The sequence below is a fragment of the Kryptolebias marmoratus genome, linkage group LG15 (genome assembly GCF_001649575.2).
Source record: "Kryptolebias marmoratus isolate JLee-2015 linkage group LG15, ASM164957v2, whole genome shotgun sequence".
NCBI classification, from domain to species: Eukaryota; Metazoa; Chordata; class Actinopteri; order Cyprinodontiformes; family Rivulidae; genus Kryptolebias; species Kryptolebias marmoratus.
The window spans coordinates 18,802,595-18,814,402 of NC_051444.1; the positions used below are offsets into that span (position 1 = coordinate 18,802,595).

General features: G+C 47.2%; 1 protein-coding gene and 1 non-coding gene across 3 annotated transcripts; both read right to left on the bottom strand.

Moving 5' to 3' along the window:
• Positions 1-3: 3 nt before the first annotated feature.
• Positions 4-9,795, bottom strand: lrp3 (low density lipoprotein receptor-related protein 3). 2 transcript variants are annotated; one of them, XM_017425906.3, is made up of 7 exons: positions 9,398-9,795; positions 6,652-6,787; positions 6,369-6,574; positions 5,070-5,686; positions 3,911-4,383; positions 3,239-3,371; positions 4-3,160 (listed from the first exon to the last, which is right to left on the bottom strand). In XM_017425906.3, the coding sequence occupies exons 1-7, from the start codon at positions 9,483-9,485 to the stop codon at positions 2,411-2,413; spliced, it is 2,403 nt and encodes an 800-aa protein (XP_017281395.1). In that variant the 5' UTR covers positions 9,486-9,795; the 3' UTR covers positions 4-2,410. The 2 variants fall into 2 exon arrangements, with proteins under 2 accessions (XP_017281395.1, XP_017281394.1); XM_017425905.3 differs by having other exon boundaries at positions 6,652-6,790.
• Positions 9,796-10,907: 1,112 nt separating this feature from the next.
• Positions 10,908-10,981, bottom strand: trnat-agu. Its single transcript has one exon. It is a non-coding gene; the product is annotated as a tRNA-Thr (tRNA).
• Between the last annotated feature and the right edge of the window lie 827 nt (positions 10,982-11,808).

Here is an 11,808-nt window from a genome sequence, read left to right on the forward strand (position 1 = left end):
AAAAAGGAGGGAAGGTTTTATCAGCTTGATCAAGTAAAACTTTACAATGGCCTCAGATTTGAGTATTTATCAGTGCAATAGTCTGGGGGCAAAAAATGCAGATATTCAGCAACTAACATTGAGGGGAAAAAAAAACATCTTTTACCACTTTTGCAGTCATAAACACAAACTTGCTAAGAGTCACACATTATCACTCAAAGCGTTTCAAGGTGTTAAATGTAACCAGGAGAGAATATTTACACACAGAGACAAATACATGTCGTGATAATACCAGAGATCAACTTCATGATGCAGCAGCGAGCTGTAATCCCAATCAATTGTTTGTTACAAGCGAGAACAGAAATAATTTATGCTGATATGTGATTTATTTTTCGTTTTTTTTCCCCCTGACAGCAGCTATGCCGTTTATCTTACTGTCAGCTGATAGAAAAAAAGCAAAGCTAGAAAGTGTACTCGTTTGGAAACACTTCTAATGGCACATACATGACGTAGCAGCAGCTTATTACCAAACTACAATAAAGAAGCACATGAGGGGTGGCATGGCACATTCAGCTTTGTAAGAAAAACCTGCCGGGTTCCCCACAGGAACCTGGAGTCCACCCACATTCTGCTTCCAGTGAAGTCTCTATTTTCTACTGCGATGTATCGACATTAAAGACCTGGCAGGGAGGGAAAAAAAAACCAAAACTTACATTCGTTAAAAGTTCACCATCGACTAGTAAAATATTTGCCGCCAGCGTCATACATTAGGCAAAAAAAAAAACAGCTTTACAAACAGTGCCCAGGACAAGCAGAAAAGAGCGATGTATAAATTAGCACAAGTCTCCACTGAAGACTGGAAAATATAGATTTTCTTTTTTCTTTTCTTTATTGTTCCCATTGTAGAAAATATTCAGTCGTTTCCGCTCGCAGCCTGGACGTCTTCAGTAAATGGTGCTCGGACCGAGAGGACTCCTCTCCTCTCAGCGTGTCCTTCTGAGTGGAAATCAGAGCAGAAATCCGTTCACAGATAAAGACCGGATTGTTCAAGTGAGCGGATTTACAGGCAGCGTCCTCGGACTCCCGTCTCCACGTCCATTCCAGTCGTGACACATTCATAGTTCAACTTGCAGAACTTCAAAACAACTCGTTTTTTATCTTTGAAATGGGTTTGTGTGTCACAAGAGTGCAGCGGAAATCTGATACAGGTTGGACAGGAGCTTACTTCAGTGACGATAAACAAGGGTTTGAACGTTTTAGAAAAACAAAACGCTTCAAATCAGACTTATAACAAGCAAAAAAATGAAACCATTTCCTCTAGCTGTGTCTTTTTGGAGTACACACTATTATTGGGATTGTTTTTCATGAATTCAAAAAGCAATAGACACTTAAAAAGCTCCTTTTAGGAGTGGATATGTCAAACAGGAGCATGTTTGCTCACTTGCCAACAGTGCTTTAGATTTAAAAACATTTTTTACATTTACTGAAAGAGGCTTACAATCTCAACAAAAAAAAAATCAACTAATTCAGTGGATAGGAGCGGCCTTCTCAGCTAAATTTTAACAAAACAAGTTAGCATTGTATAAAAAAACCCACTTATTTTAAGTGTTACATTTTGTTTAAAGAGAAACTGGTGATATTTAATCATTTCTTTGTCATCAAATCCACTGAGAAGACAACAGGAGCATCTTTTAAAAAATGTCTGAATTACAACTAAAGCCAAGAAAGTACCTATGTTTATTATGGATAGGATTTATATTTTACTGTCATTTAAATATGACAATACATTTGCCACAAATACTTGTGCAGTAAATGTAACTTTAACCAATGTTTCTTGGATTTGACTCAGAGTAATGTTTGTGTATAAATATATTTGTGAAGATGTGGACAAAGACTTTACAGCGTTGACCTTTTCATGTTATTTGCTGACACTGTCAGAAATGTCAAATATCACCATCATTCTCACGTACGAAAAGGGGGGCGGCCACAACACAACAAGAACTCCTGATAAAGAACAACGATCACGCGACAAGCTTCATGACTCACAGTAGAAAGCGGTGTGTAATGGCTCTGGGTCAATGACACAAAGTGATTTAGGATTCCAGTCCAGAATCCAGATCTGAGTTTAGGTTTCTGGAACATTTTTATGTTGCAACCAAATCCTTAAGAGTGGCTTTTCTATGCGTCGTGTCAGAAGAGACGTTCGAGAAATGCTGGTTTTAGGAAAGACTGCATATGCATCGGCGTGAGCACTCGGGTTCATAAATGGGATGCCTCTGGCGTGTGGAGGAAAAACAACGCAGCTCCTCGTCTCCCGCTCTGAAGCAAACAACTGAAGGCCACTTGGATCGGAGCAGGATGGGACCCCTCTCTCTCCCAGAATCTCCTGCTTTCTAAGAGACAGAGCTTCTATTTTTTTTAACTTGCTCAGTCAGCTCGTTCCTTCTCGCTTTTTCTCATCCCTGCTGCTCATTTCCCTGCTCTGCACATCTGCAGCGAAGTAGCGGTCGCCATCCTCTGCTTTCACTGAGGAGGACAGGGGCTCCGCAGGTGAAACCACCTCCGATATCTCTGAGTGCATTTGGGAACTGCTCGCGAACACGGGGGGTGAGACGGGGGATAAAGGCCCCAGAGGTGAGTAATGTCTTAAGGAAACACCCTTCAGGTTTACAGCGAGCTCCAGAACCAGTTTTTTAGAGGGCCGGGGGTGGCAGGTGGGCGTAGAGGCTGGCTGAGGCGATGAAGGCTCAGACTGTACGCCCCCCCCGCCGACAGGTGACAGTTCCTCCTGATCCAAGCTCTCCACTGAATCTGAGCACAAGGACAGAGGCGAGGCGGGGCTCTCCGGCGTGCAGGCCTGCAGGTCCGCTGACGCCGAGCCGCACGAGCTGCTCTGCAAATCCGCCTCCTCGGCCTCGTTCTGGAGCCCGGCCCCCGACGCGGCCCCGCCCGACTCCGCCTGCTCGCTCACTGTTTGGTAGCTGTGAAGCCCCAGTATGATCGGCGTGGGGCCGGTGGAGTCCAGCAGCGCGGAGTGGCCCCTGCCCCGGCCCCTGCCGTGCAACAGCCGACTCCACAGATGCCCGAGACGGCGCCGGGACGAAGAGGAAGCGGAGCGGCGGGACGAGTGGCGCCTGATCTGTCTGCGCATCGCCAAACGGAGGTTCTGCAAGACGGAGGCCTGGATGGGGGGAGACGAACACGGACTGTTTATAGAGCTCCTCACTGACGAGGATGCTTACGTGCTCGTTTCTGTTACCTGAGTGGGGTTGTACACAGGGAAGTCCTCCACCGGGGGGATGAGGCCCTGTGCTATCAGCTGACCATAGGAAGGAGGAGCTTCTCTCTGAACAAACTCCGCCTCCATGCGAGTCATCTGCGTCTCGAAGGCTCTGCAAGCAAAGAAACAAAAAGTGCAGTGGCTAAAAAAAAAAACAGAATTAAAGACCTAGCATTCCTTGAAGGACTGCATATCGCCCGCTGCCTTCCGCGCCAGTGTTCAAATCAGAAAATCTTATTTCGAGAAATGACAGCGCTTGAGCAAATTTTGATAAGTACACGTGAGCTCTGAGCGCTTGGAGCACATGTTAAGGAATCTCAGCAACAACTACATCAAATTTTAAAATCCAAAATTGACTGAGTTGTAGCCGTTTTTATGTCGACTGAGATCATTCAGCTGTGGCGGCCATCTTTAATTCGTCTGACTTCCAAAGTGAATGGGTTGTAGATGTTCAGTGCTCCCTTTCTGAGAGTTTCATTAGAGTTAGTCCACTGGTTCACAGGATATTTTACTGACAAACACACACACACCCATAGACACAGACAAAAACATAATTAATGTAAATAAGATGGACAGAGATGAAAATATAAAATACAGACAGGTCTGTGATTAATTCAGAATTTACCAAATGACTGAACAAGGAGCCCTCACCTGTACTCTCTGCTCCTGAGCGAGTGGAGTTTGAGGGCACATCCGAGGGCGATGACCAGCAGGAGGCTGCACACCAGGCTGCCGATCAGGGCCGCCGTGATCACTTTCCTGGGCACTGTGGCCAGGCAGTCCCTCTCGTCGCTCCCGTCCAAGCAGTCCTCCTGGCCGTCGCACCGCCACGTCTCAAAGATGCACAGGTTTGTGCCGCAGTGGAAGTTCCCGGGCTGGCAGTCGTGGCAGTTCTTCTCGTCCGACCCATCCGGGCACCTCTTCTGGTTGTTGCAGCGCTCGGACGCTGGGTAGCACGCGCCGGTGGCCCCTTCACACGGGAACTCCCCGTCCGGGCACATCGCGCACGCCTCCTCGTCCCGACCCGAGGGGCAGTGCCAGTAGCCGTCGCAGCGCTGGAGCTCAGAGTAGCAGCCCTGATCGCTGCCGCAGGGGTGCTCCCCGGGGAAACAGTAACCTTTGACCTGGGAGGGTGGAAGAGGAATAACGCTTCTCAGCTGCTTTTATGTGTCTGCTGTCTAGAACACGTGTCAAACTCAAGGCGTTTATTTTTTATCAGGCTCAAGATGATACTTTAAACCTATAAGAACTGACGTGCCAACCTGTGACAGATCAAGTCTCTATTCCTTTTCAGTTTGATTAAAAAAACAAAACAAAAACAAGCATACTTAGTACAGACTTTACATGACAATTAGCCAACTTTGTTTTGGGGAAATCCACATATGAATATTATGACATATTACATCTGAAACCCAAATTCCAATTTAAAATTGCAATGTGTGAACTCAAACCTAAAAAGGTTATGTAAACAGAAAGAGGAGATTTCTAGTTTTAGTCCTGAAAGTCAGATTTAAAGACTTCGGAGAAACTTAAGCGTATGAAACTCTAAAGCTGAAACGTGTAGATCAGTGGTCTCCAATCCTGGTCCTCGAGGGCCACCATCCTGCATGTTTTACTTGTTTCTCTGCTCCAACACACCTGATTTGAATCAATGGGTGATTAACAGGCTTCTGCAGAACATAAAGAGGGAATTTAACCACTGAAGCAGGTGTGTTGGAGCAGGGAAACAAGGAGAACATGCAGGATAGTGGCTCTCCAGGACCCGGATTGCAGACCCCTGGTGTAGATGAATGAAAGAAAGTTGGAGTACCTGGTATGTGGCATTGAAGCCATGTCCGGGACTGTGGGGCTGCGCCATGTACAGTACACTCATCTGGCCTCGGCTGGACTCCAGCAGCGCCGGGCGCCTGTTGTTGTGATGTGACAACACCTGCAGGAGAAGCTCTGCCCGCTGCAGCAGGCCGTCGTACACATGGAGCAGATCTCCAGGCCCCAGCTGAAGGTCCAGCTGCAGCACAATGGGCTTGGTGTCCTGAGTGTCCAGCAGCCAGGAGCACCTCAGCTCGGACCCGGCGCCCTGGTTGGCGTGGAAAAAATCCGGAGAAGCGAACGAGCCGTAGAAGTTGCCGAGTCGTTTGCCGCACGCCGTGTCGGGACAGCCCCGCTCGTCGCTTCCGTCGGGGCAGTCCCAGGCTCTGTTGCAGCGCAGGGCGGCCGGCAGACAGCGGGTGGTCTGAGCCTCCGTGCACGGCAGGGAGCCGGCGGAGCAGAGGCCCGGGCTGGACTCGGTGGGAGGCGGGGAGCAGCCTCGCTCGTCGGTGGCGTCGCCGCATTCGTCCTGCCCGTTGCACTTCCAGGAGCGAGGGAGGCACTTGCCGTTCCCACACAGAAACTCATCTGACTGACAGCTGCTCTGACCCAGATGACCTGCAGAGGGAACACGTTCAGACTTTAATGTGAAATCTGACCAGTCAGGGACTAACCAGCTCAGGTCATAAAAGCTTTCATCATAAAAAACAAAGTGAATTTAAAGGCCTAGCCTTTCTTAAAGGAATGCATATCACCCACCACCTTTTAAACTCAGATCATGTACGCTAAGAAGGGATGGAGGAACAAGCGTTTTGATCAAACCTTGTAAATGACTATGCAGTGTTGAAAGATTTTGCGATTTGTGTTAGCACTCAGTAGGAGTTGTGAATGACTCTTAGCTACTACCACACCAAATTTTAGCTCAACATCTGTAAAATTGATCAAGTTATAGCAATTCCTGTGTTTCCTAAGATCCGTTGGATGTGAGGGTCGTCTTGAATCCAATTAACTTCAAACGTTAATCAGTTGTAGACGTCTAACCACTGATTACTCCCTGAGAGTTTCATCAAAATCTGTCCATATTTTGCGAACAAACACTCCTTATGACCTTATGGCCTATTTGGCTTTAGTGACTGACAATGATAATAATAAAAAACTATCATAAAGCTGGAACTTTAAGTGCACTTTCCACACCTGTGCAGTCTGCATGGAGCCTATAAACAGTTTGACTTCTTTGTCAACCTTTTCTGAAAGAGGATAGTTTAACTTCCTGCTCGTGTTCGAGGCTGTAGCTGCGTACCTCTGATGTAGGAGAGGCGGAAGCCCTGGGCTTGTCCCGTGCTGTTGGCCTGGGAGTGGAAGTACAGCCAAACACGCCCCCTGGTGGAGATGAAGGGAGGGGGCAGCACGGAGCCGCACAGCCTGGACTCCCCGCTCCAGGATGGGGTCAGCAGGAGCCAGTCTCCCACGCACCTCCCCGACTCGGCGACGTCAAAGTTACGGAAGCTGGAGCGTGGGACGGATGCCGTTAGGGCGCCGGCTCGGCAGAAATGGGACTGTGGGTGAAGTGGGGGCGGTCCTACCTGATGGTGACGACCTCCCCCGGGCTCCCCTGGATGCGCCAGCTGCAGTTGAGCCCGGGCGGGTAGTTTAAAGGCCAGGAGGGGCTGTAGATGACGCCCCTCCGCTCTGCGTGGACCTCCACCTGCTCACTACAGCCTGCTTCAAGACAGAGGGAAACAACAGAAGGCAGGCAGCCTCCATGTCTGAATATGGCTGTGCACGCTTACAAAGTGTAGAATATTGGGGGGCGGGGTTGCATTTGTTGAAAAAGATAACGTAATGGTGACTAATGAGCTTGACGCACTTTCGACTTGCTAATCTCACAGAGGCCAAAACAGAGGCAGCAGGAGTTGAACTGGCAGCCAAGGCAACCGTATCTCCGCCTGCTGCCATCACACTGCTGCTCCAGGGAACAACATAATGTCATGACGAGGTGTCCCGGGAGTAAAACCAGGAGCCGGCACTGAGCCTTGTTGTCTGAAACCTCGGGGTTGGGGAGAAAAATGGTCTTTCGTCAGACTAGAGAAGGAGCTCTTTCTGTCAAAACTGAATGGTTAAAGTCAGACCGATCAGAACAGAAGTTCAAATCAGCAAAACAAAGAAACGAAGAGCACAAAGTTTCTCAAGGGATCTGAAGAGTTCCCCCGTTCCTTTCAATGGGGGATTAAAAACAAACAAAAAAGGAATAAAATTTTTTTAAAAAGCTATAATGTCCCAAACGAGCTGGACGTTTTGATATGCGAACGGTTAAAACCCGAGGAAAGTAGGCAGAAGAAAAAGCTACGAACGGGAACAAGAGTGCGCATCCTGAACCCGACACCAGAGTTACTCCGTCCTCCAGTTGAGGACAAGAACGTAGAACCCCCTCACCTCGCATGCCGACAGTTAAATAACCTCAGCGGGGTTTGATGCTGCAGTGGGAATAAAACCGACACGGGAAGAAGCTCCTCTAAAAGCCTCTCAGCCACAGAGTCGGAGCATCTTCTACACTGCCCGCCAGCGATTAGTCATCCCCGTCACGTACCACGATAGGCCGCCTCGGTTCTGCTGAATCTGTGTGTGTGTGTGTGTGTGTATGTTTAGGGCTTGCTGGAGTTATCAGTGAAGTCAGCATGAAAGCGGGGGGGAGTGGGGGGCAGGACGGGTCATTAAAAGCTAAGTGATGCATATCGACAACCCGGCGGACATGTCGAGATCAGCACGCAGCACAACATCGCTGTTTGGGGCAGAGATGCGGGAGGTTTGTTGTTGGTCTTTCAGTTCCAAGGGTTTTAGTTATCAGCTCACAGTAAAAAAAATCATCTGGTTTTTAAAACTAAGTACAATCCCAACTCTGACAAAGACGGGACAGTCTGTAAAATGTGAATAAAAACAGGTTTCCATTTTGATGGCAGCATAACATCTAAAAGTTGGGCCATGTTTTAGCGTGAAGCAGACGTGTCACAGGCACTAATGCACCCCCATACCATCAGAGAGGCAGGCCGGTTCCTCTCCTCTTTAGTGCGCAGGACGTGGGCGTCCGTGGTTTCCAAAAGGCGCTTCAAATTTCAATTCCCCTGACCCCGGAGCAGTTTCCCACTTCCCCTCCTTACTTTGCTTCCAGAGAAGACGGCCGAGCTTCTGGATGGTGCTCAAAAACTCTGCCGACACTGACTTCCAGCCTCGTCCTCTGACCTCAGAGATGTCTCCAGATTCCTGAAATCTTTTGATGATATTCTGAACTGCAGATGATGGAATATTTAAAGTCTTCTTCAGTTTTCCATTAAAGAACATTACTGTGAAAGTGTCCCACTACTTTTAGGCACAGTTCCTTTTGCAGACCGGTGAACCTCTGGCCATCTTTACTTCCTTCTGAAATGCTGTTGATAGTAAACCTAATTAGTTGCCGAATGCTCCTCCAGCTGTTTACTTTGACAGCCTTTTGTTGCTCCTGGACAAACTTCTTTGAGACGTGTTGCTGCCATCAAACTCAAAACCTTCCTTTTTTTTCTCCCCCAAAGAAAATGGTACAATTCAGAAGTTTAAACTCTAGATGTTTACTGTGTTCTACTGTTCCATATATCCGTGTTCTGTTTTTATTTCCATTTTACTCGACACAGGGATGTAAACACAGCCTCAGATAAACAGCTTGTGGGAAAAAAGGTGTGTGTTATAACACACCGAGATGCCAGGGAGAGGCTGTCACCTCAGAGAGGCAGCTGCCCATCAATCGGGGGGGGTCAAATGTGACTGACAGCTGGAGTTCAGCTCTTGGGTCATGAAACAAGACCAGCACCCAGGACAGAATCAGGGTGCTGCGTGGCCTAATGATGCCAACTTATCTGCTCTTCTGTGAAACCGTACAGACTGTCACATGTGGGGTTACAGGAAGGGCGAATAAGCAGCAGGACGTGGTGGGCATCATGCAGGTTTTCCACCTTGTGCTCATACTAATAAGGTGCGGTGCATAACTGGGAGGGGGCTGTCCGGCTTCAGAGAGGCGGTGATGTAATGCTGATAGAGGCGTCACACGTTTGTAGGGGGGTAAAAAAAAAAAAAAAAAAAAAAAAAAAAAAAAAACCAGCATCCATGTTTCTACACTCGGTCCGATCATTTCCCCGCCACAGATCAATTCCACCGAAGCTCATCTGTCACACACACACCCCCTCCTCACCCCGACAGAACAACACCGGTGCGAGCGGGCGGCCAACGGCAAAAACAAAAAGCCAGGCTCGCGCATGCCGGCGACGCGCAGCAGCTCGGCCGTGCGCGTCGTTCGCTTCTCACCTGCACAGAGCGGCGCGCAGCGGAGCCACAGCAGTCCGAGCAGCAGCAGCAGCGGCGGCGGCGGCGGCGGCGGCAGCGGCGGCACCATGCTCCGCCGCGGGGACCCTCGCTCCCTACCGCGGACGCGCTTCGCTCGACATGCGCGTGACGCCCCCCTCCCCCACCACCTCCACCACCAGCACCCGCGCGGGGCTCCGGCTGTCACCTGCCTGTCAGCTCCGAGGGCTCACGCGCAGCTCCGCGCTCGGAAGATGCATTGTGTCCTCTGCTGCTGCTGCGGCAAGCCAGGCAGGGCCAGCTGAGACACCGAGCGGGCAGCTTCCGGTGCGCCTCTTCAAAGTAAAAGCACCAAGAACCGAGGCACTTCAAGCATACCTGACATGAATGGAACTGTTGCCTGCTAAAATAAATACCCAGTCTAGATTAAAAATAAAGTTTCCACACAGTTTCATAAAAAAATAAGAAAACTTATACTATAAAGGCAAAATAAATCAATCTTTTTGGGGAAATTATGAGGTGCTTTTAATGCACACTTCAGCGGACACCACCACAGAAGATGGCTGATGCCACCACAGAGTCAAAAACAGGTCATCCTGCAGCCCTAAGGACCTCTGCCCTCTTCATCATGCAGTCTGCTCTGAACCTTCATGTAAATAGTATCAGTGGTATGACTCCATTATTGCTCAGGTGAACATATAAGAGTCCACTGTCCTATTGTCAGCTCCCTGAATGCTCCCCGGTGTCAGTGTGGAGATTTTGCTCTGAACCTGTATTGTGTTTTCTTCCACCAAGTGTTGTTACGTTGATCTTCTGAATTTTACTTGTTTTAATTGTTATGCCTGTTAGAAGACATTCATTCATTCTGTTCTACTATAAAGTAAAACAGAACATATAGCCTATTATATAGTAATATATTCTGCAATAAAGTCTTGAATCTTATAATCAGCTGCGATGCAGAACATTGTTAATTTTAAAACCACAGAGAGTAAAAACACATAATTGCAGGTATTATCTATAAGAGCTGTATTTGACCAACGTTTGTTGAGTCTATAGTGTAAAACATTCCCGCTTCACCATTTAAAACTCGAATACTTCAGATCAAAACAAGAACTTATTTTGAAGGGAAACGGGTCGGACTTCCGGTCTGACGATGGCAATCTCTCTCTCTCTTTTATCCACTCACTCGCTGTTTTTTGCGTCTGTGTATATTTATCCCTCCTTTCTTCGGAATGAATTATTTAAATATTGTGTTTTTTTTGGCTGCACCAAAGGTCGGTTTTTATTTCTCGTCCCAGAATCATTCTTGTCTTTCAGTTGTGGTCTCACTGCTGCCCCCATGTGGTCAAAACAGGTGTGGCTTCAGATCTTTTCCACCAATAAATAAATGACTGAGGCCTTTTCGACACACGCTTCGTAAGAGTTACATACGAGTGAGCGTTCCGGCCCGATTATATCATATTGAAATGTAGTAACAAATTTCTAAAAAATATATGTTATCCAGCGTTGAAAAAGGCACCGCTGGGATTCGAACCCAGGATCTCCTGTTTACTAGACAGGCGCTTTAACCAACTAAGCCACGGCGCCGGTTCTGCCGGGGAGAGGAAATTGCCTTTATGAAAAATAATATGATATATAAATATATATGTATATTTTTAATTTGGACTGTTTGCTGACAATAAACCGATGCAGCTCAAGCTCCCTATCATTGCTTCCCTTTACTCTGTTCATTCATTCATTTCTGCTGCTACAAATTGTCACAAATGTCTTATGAGTAAACTTGAAATCCCAGTGAAGGTACATCTTGTTGATATTTTCTCTTTCACACATTACAACTGTGGGCAACAATGTAGTTATCCTATATAGTTATCCTTTATTCACTTCCTCTACTTTCTTTTAACGAAACATTTGTCCATCACAGATTGCTCTTTATTTACTAATATTACTGGTTGCAGCATCTTATTATTTAGTAGTATTTACAGACACATTTTCGGTCCTGTTTTTACCACCTCAGACATCCCCAGTCAGCAGTTGTTAAAGACGTTTCTTAAGAAACCTACCTTTTATACTTTCAAAATGTTAGCCAACTTCAAAAGTTTCTTTCATCTCCAAATGTTTGGAAAAAATATATTTGTGGAGATGCGCTAATTTTGTTTTTGTTAAAATAAGTTTTCTCTCTGGAAAATGTTCTGTCTCTAAACAACAAGAAAGGATCGATAAGTGACTAAAGGAATATTGAATCTAAACCCTGGTTTCAGTTTTGAATCTTCACCAAATCTGTTAGATTTGTTATTGTAGTCATGGAAACATGAATGACGTCATTGGCACGTGCAAGACACGTGCAGGTGCTGAGCTGTGATTGACTGAACAAGTTCCTGGATGCTGATTGGCTGTCAGGGCATGACGTCATAGAC

Excerpts from the sequence above, each read along its gene's own strand:
- lrp3 (XM_017425905.3), bottom strand. The coding sequence starts at position 9,485 with ATGGTGCCGCCGCTGCCGCCGCCGCCGCCGCCGCCGCTGCTGCTGCTG. Across the intron at positions 6,791-9,397 it reads CTGCGCGCCGCTCTGTGCAG|CAGGCTGTAGTGAGCAGGTG; the intron begins GTGAGAAGCGAA and ends TCTGTCTTGAAG. Across the intron at positions 6,575-6,651 it reads GGGGAGGTCGTCACCATCAG|CTTCCGTAACTTTGACGTCG; the intron begins GTAGGACCGCCC and ends CCCACGCTCCAG.